At 51.2% G+C, this 2207-nt stretch overlaps 1 protein-coding gene across 1 annotated transcript; it reads left to right on the top strand.

Annotated features, from left to right (window-relative positions):
• Positions 1 to 676: 676 nt before the first annotated feature.
• Positions 677 to 1831, top strand: s1pr3b (sphingosine-1-phosphate receptor 3b; the record flags this gene model as incomplete). Its single annotated transcript, XM_083902290.1, has 1 exon — positions 677 to 1831. One exon carries the CDS (start codon positions 677 to 679, stop codon positions 1829 to 1831), a length of 1155 nt encoding a protein of 384 aa, XP_083758416.1.
• Positions 1832 to 2207: the final 376 nt, after the last annotated feature.

Genomic DNA, 2207 nt, shown 5'->3' with positions numbered 1-2207 from the left:
ACTTACTGCACATAGCTGACCGTTTATTTATTTACATGCACTCACAAGCATAACTCGTGCAACAAGGAACTTTAGCTTTTTTAGCCCATAACTCTGAATCCAAACTGTTCCTCCTTTTGCTTTTCTTCCCCTTTTCCATTTTTTAGTGTACATTGAGGGAAAGAAATGCTCACCTCAGCACACTTCTGGTGGAAAAAACATGATGTGATATTCTGGAACTGAGCTAGCTATCAATATGTTATGCCAAATGGTTTGGACATACAAATCTAACAAGAACGGTCTTCATCTGTTTTAATAAGTCTGAGTCCTCATCTCCTCCAACTTCCTTGTCCAAATCTGAGTCAGTGCTTCAATCCCAGTCGAGTCAGGACAAATCCTGGACTGGAGCTCTACTACGATGCTCTAACCAGCACAAGGAAGAGCTCATGCATCTTAGACAACGCTGCAGCTGTTAGCTGATGTTAAATTATTCATGTGCTCAATCTCTTATCCCATCTTTACATTTGTATTTTACCTGCTGTGAACCAACGTGTGAGTCTTAAGTAATGTTTGAATTGCACCGTTTCAAATAATGACAATAATCCTCGCCCTCCTCAGATCTTCCTCTGCGGCTGAACACACCCGATGACCCGTTCACCTCTGACCTTCAGTGTCAGCAGCCCCCGGTGCCTCCAAGATGATCAACCCTCGGATTTACCTCCACTACAACTACACAGGGAAGCTGGAGCACCGGCCCAGCGTGGGCACGAACCCCGGCATTGTGGACACCAAGACCGTTGTGTTCCTGATTGTGTGCAGCTTCATCGTCCTGGAGAACCTCACCGTGTTGGTTGCTATATGGAGGAACCACCGCTTCCACAACCGCATGTACTACTTCATCGGCAACCTGGCGCTGTGCGACATGCTGGCTGGAGTGGCTTACCTGGTCAACCTGCTGCTGTCGGGGGAAAAGACGCTGCAGCTGTCGCCTGCTCTGTGGTTTGTCAGAGAGGGCAGCATGTTCGTGGCACTCGGTGCGTCCATTTTTAGTCTCTTGGCGATTGCTATCGAGAGACACCTGACGATGATCAAAATGAGGCCCTATGATGCCAACAAGAACTACAGAGTGTTTCTGCTCATAGGGACCTGCTGGCTGATTGCCATAGGTCTTGGAGCGTTGCCTATTCTTGGCTGGAACTGCCTGGACAACCTCCCAGACTGCTCCACTGTGCTCCCTCTCTACACCAAGAAATATGTGGCCTTCTGCATCACGGTTTTCATGCTCTTGCTCTTAGCCATGTCGGTGCTTTACGCCCGCATCTACATCCTGGTGAAGTCCAGCAGCCGAAAGGTGAGCAAGCACAGCAACTCGGAGCACGCCATGTCCCTGCTGCGCACGGTCATCATCGTAGTCGGCGTCTTCATCGCCTGCTGGACGCCCATCTTCGTCCTGCTCCTGGTGGACGTGGCGTGCAAGCTGCGCTGCCCCATCCTCTACAAAGCCGACTGGTTCATTGGAGTGGCCGTGCTCAACTCCGCCATGAACCCCATAATCTACACGCTGGCGAGTCGGGAAATGAGACGGGCCTTCCTGGGTCTCGTGTGCGGCGTCTGCTACAGGAGGAAGGCTGTGAACGGCAGTGGGCACAAGCAGTCGCTGGAGCCCAGCCGCAGCAGGAGCAAGTCCTGGAGCAGCCAGAACAACCAGAACCAGAACCAGCAGAGCATCAGGCAGACGGGACTGCAGAGGGAGCAGGAGATGGACACGGCCCACGGCGAGGTGTCCGTGGTGGCAGGAGGGGCCACGCAGGGTTTTCATGAGGGTGAAAGAATGAAAGAGGGGAGCAAGTGATGTACGGAGAGAAGGTGAGCGTGGTGCTAATATGTCCTCAAGAGCCTGTGTGGAGGTCACATGATGACTGAATTAAGGGATTTTCCTGAATGAAATGTGGACTTCAGGCCGACAGCTGCAGGACAGCAGTTTCTCCTTTGTGCTTCATATTCTTATATCTGCGTCAACCATAATCGGAAAGCTCATTACATCTCATTTGCACGTGACATTAGATGGATGTATGAGGCTAGTGTGTTCAGTTTGGCCTCTTTGACCTGTAGTTCCTCCTGTACCTTTGGCACATCGGGCCACAAGTTTCCATCTCCTTTTTCACTTTTGGCACTCAGAATCCGGCACATCGGGGCCCTAAGTTCCTTGCGGCTTTCACTAGGGTCCG

Source organism: Microchirus variegatus (genome assembly GCF_963457635.1).
Source record: "Microchirus variegatus genome assembly, chromosome: 1".
Classification (NCBI taxonomy): domain Eukaryota; kingdom Metazoa; phylum Chordata; class Actinopteri; order Pleuronectiformes; family Soleidae; genus Microchirus; species Microchirus variegatus.
Note: the sequence above shows the minus strand (reverse complement) of the source record. Positions and strands in the feature narration are given on the sequence as shown.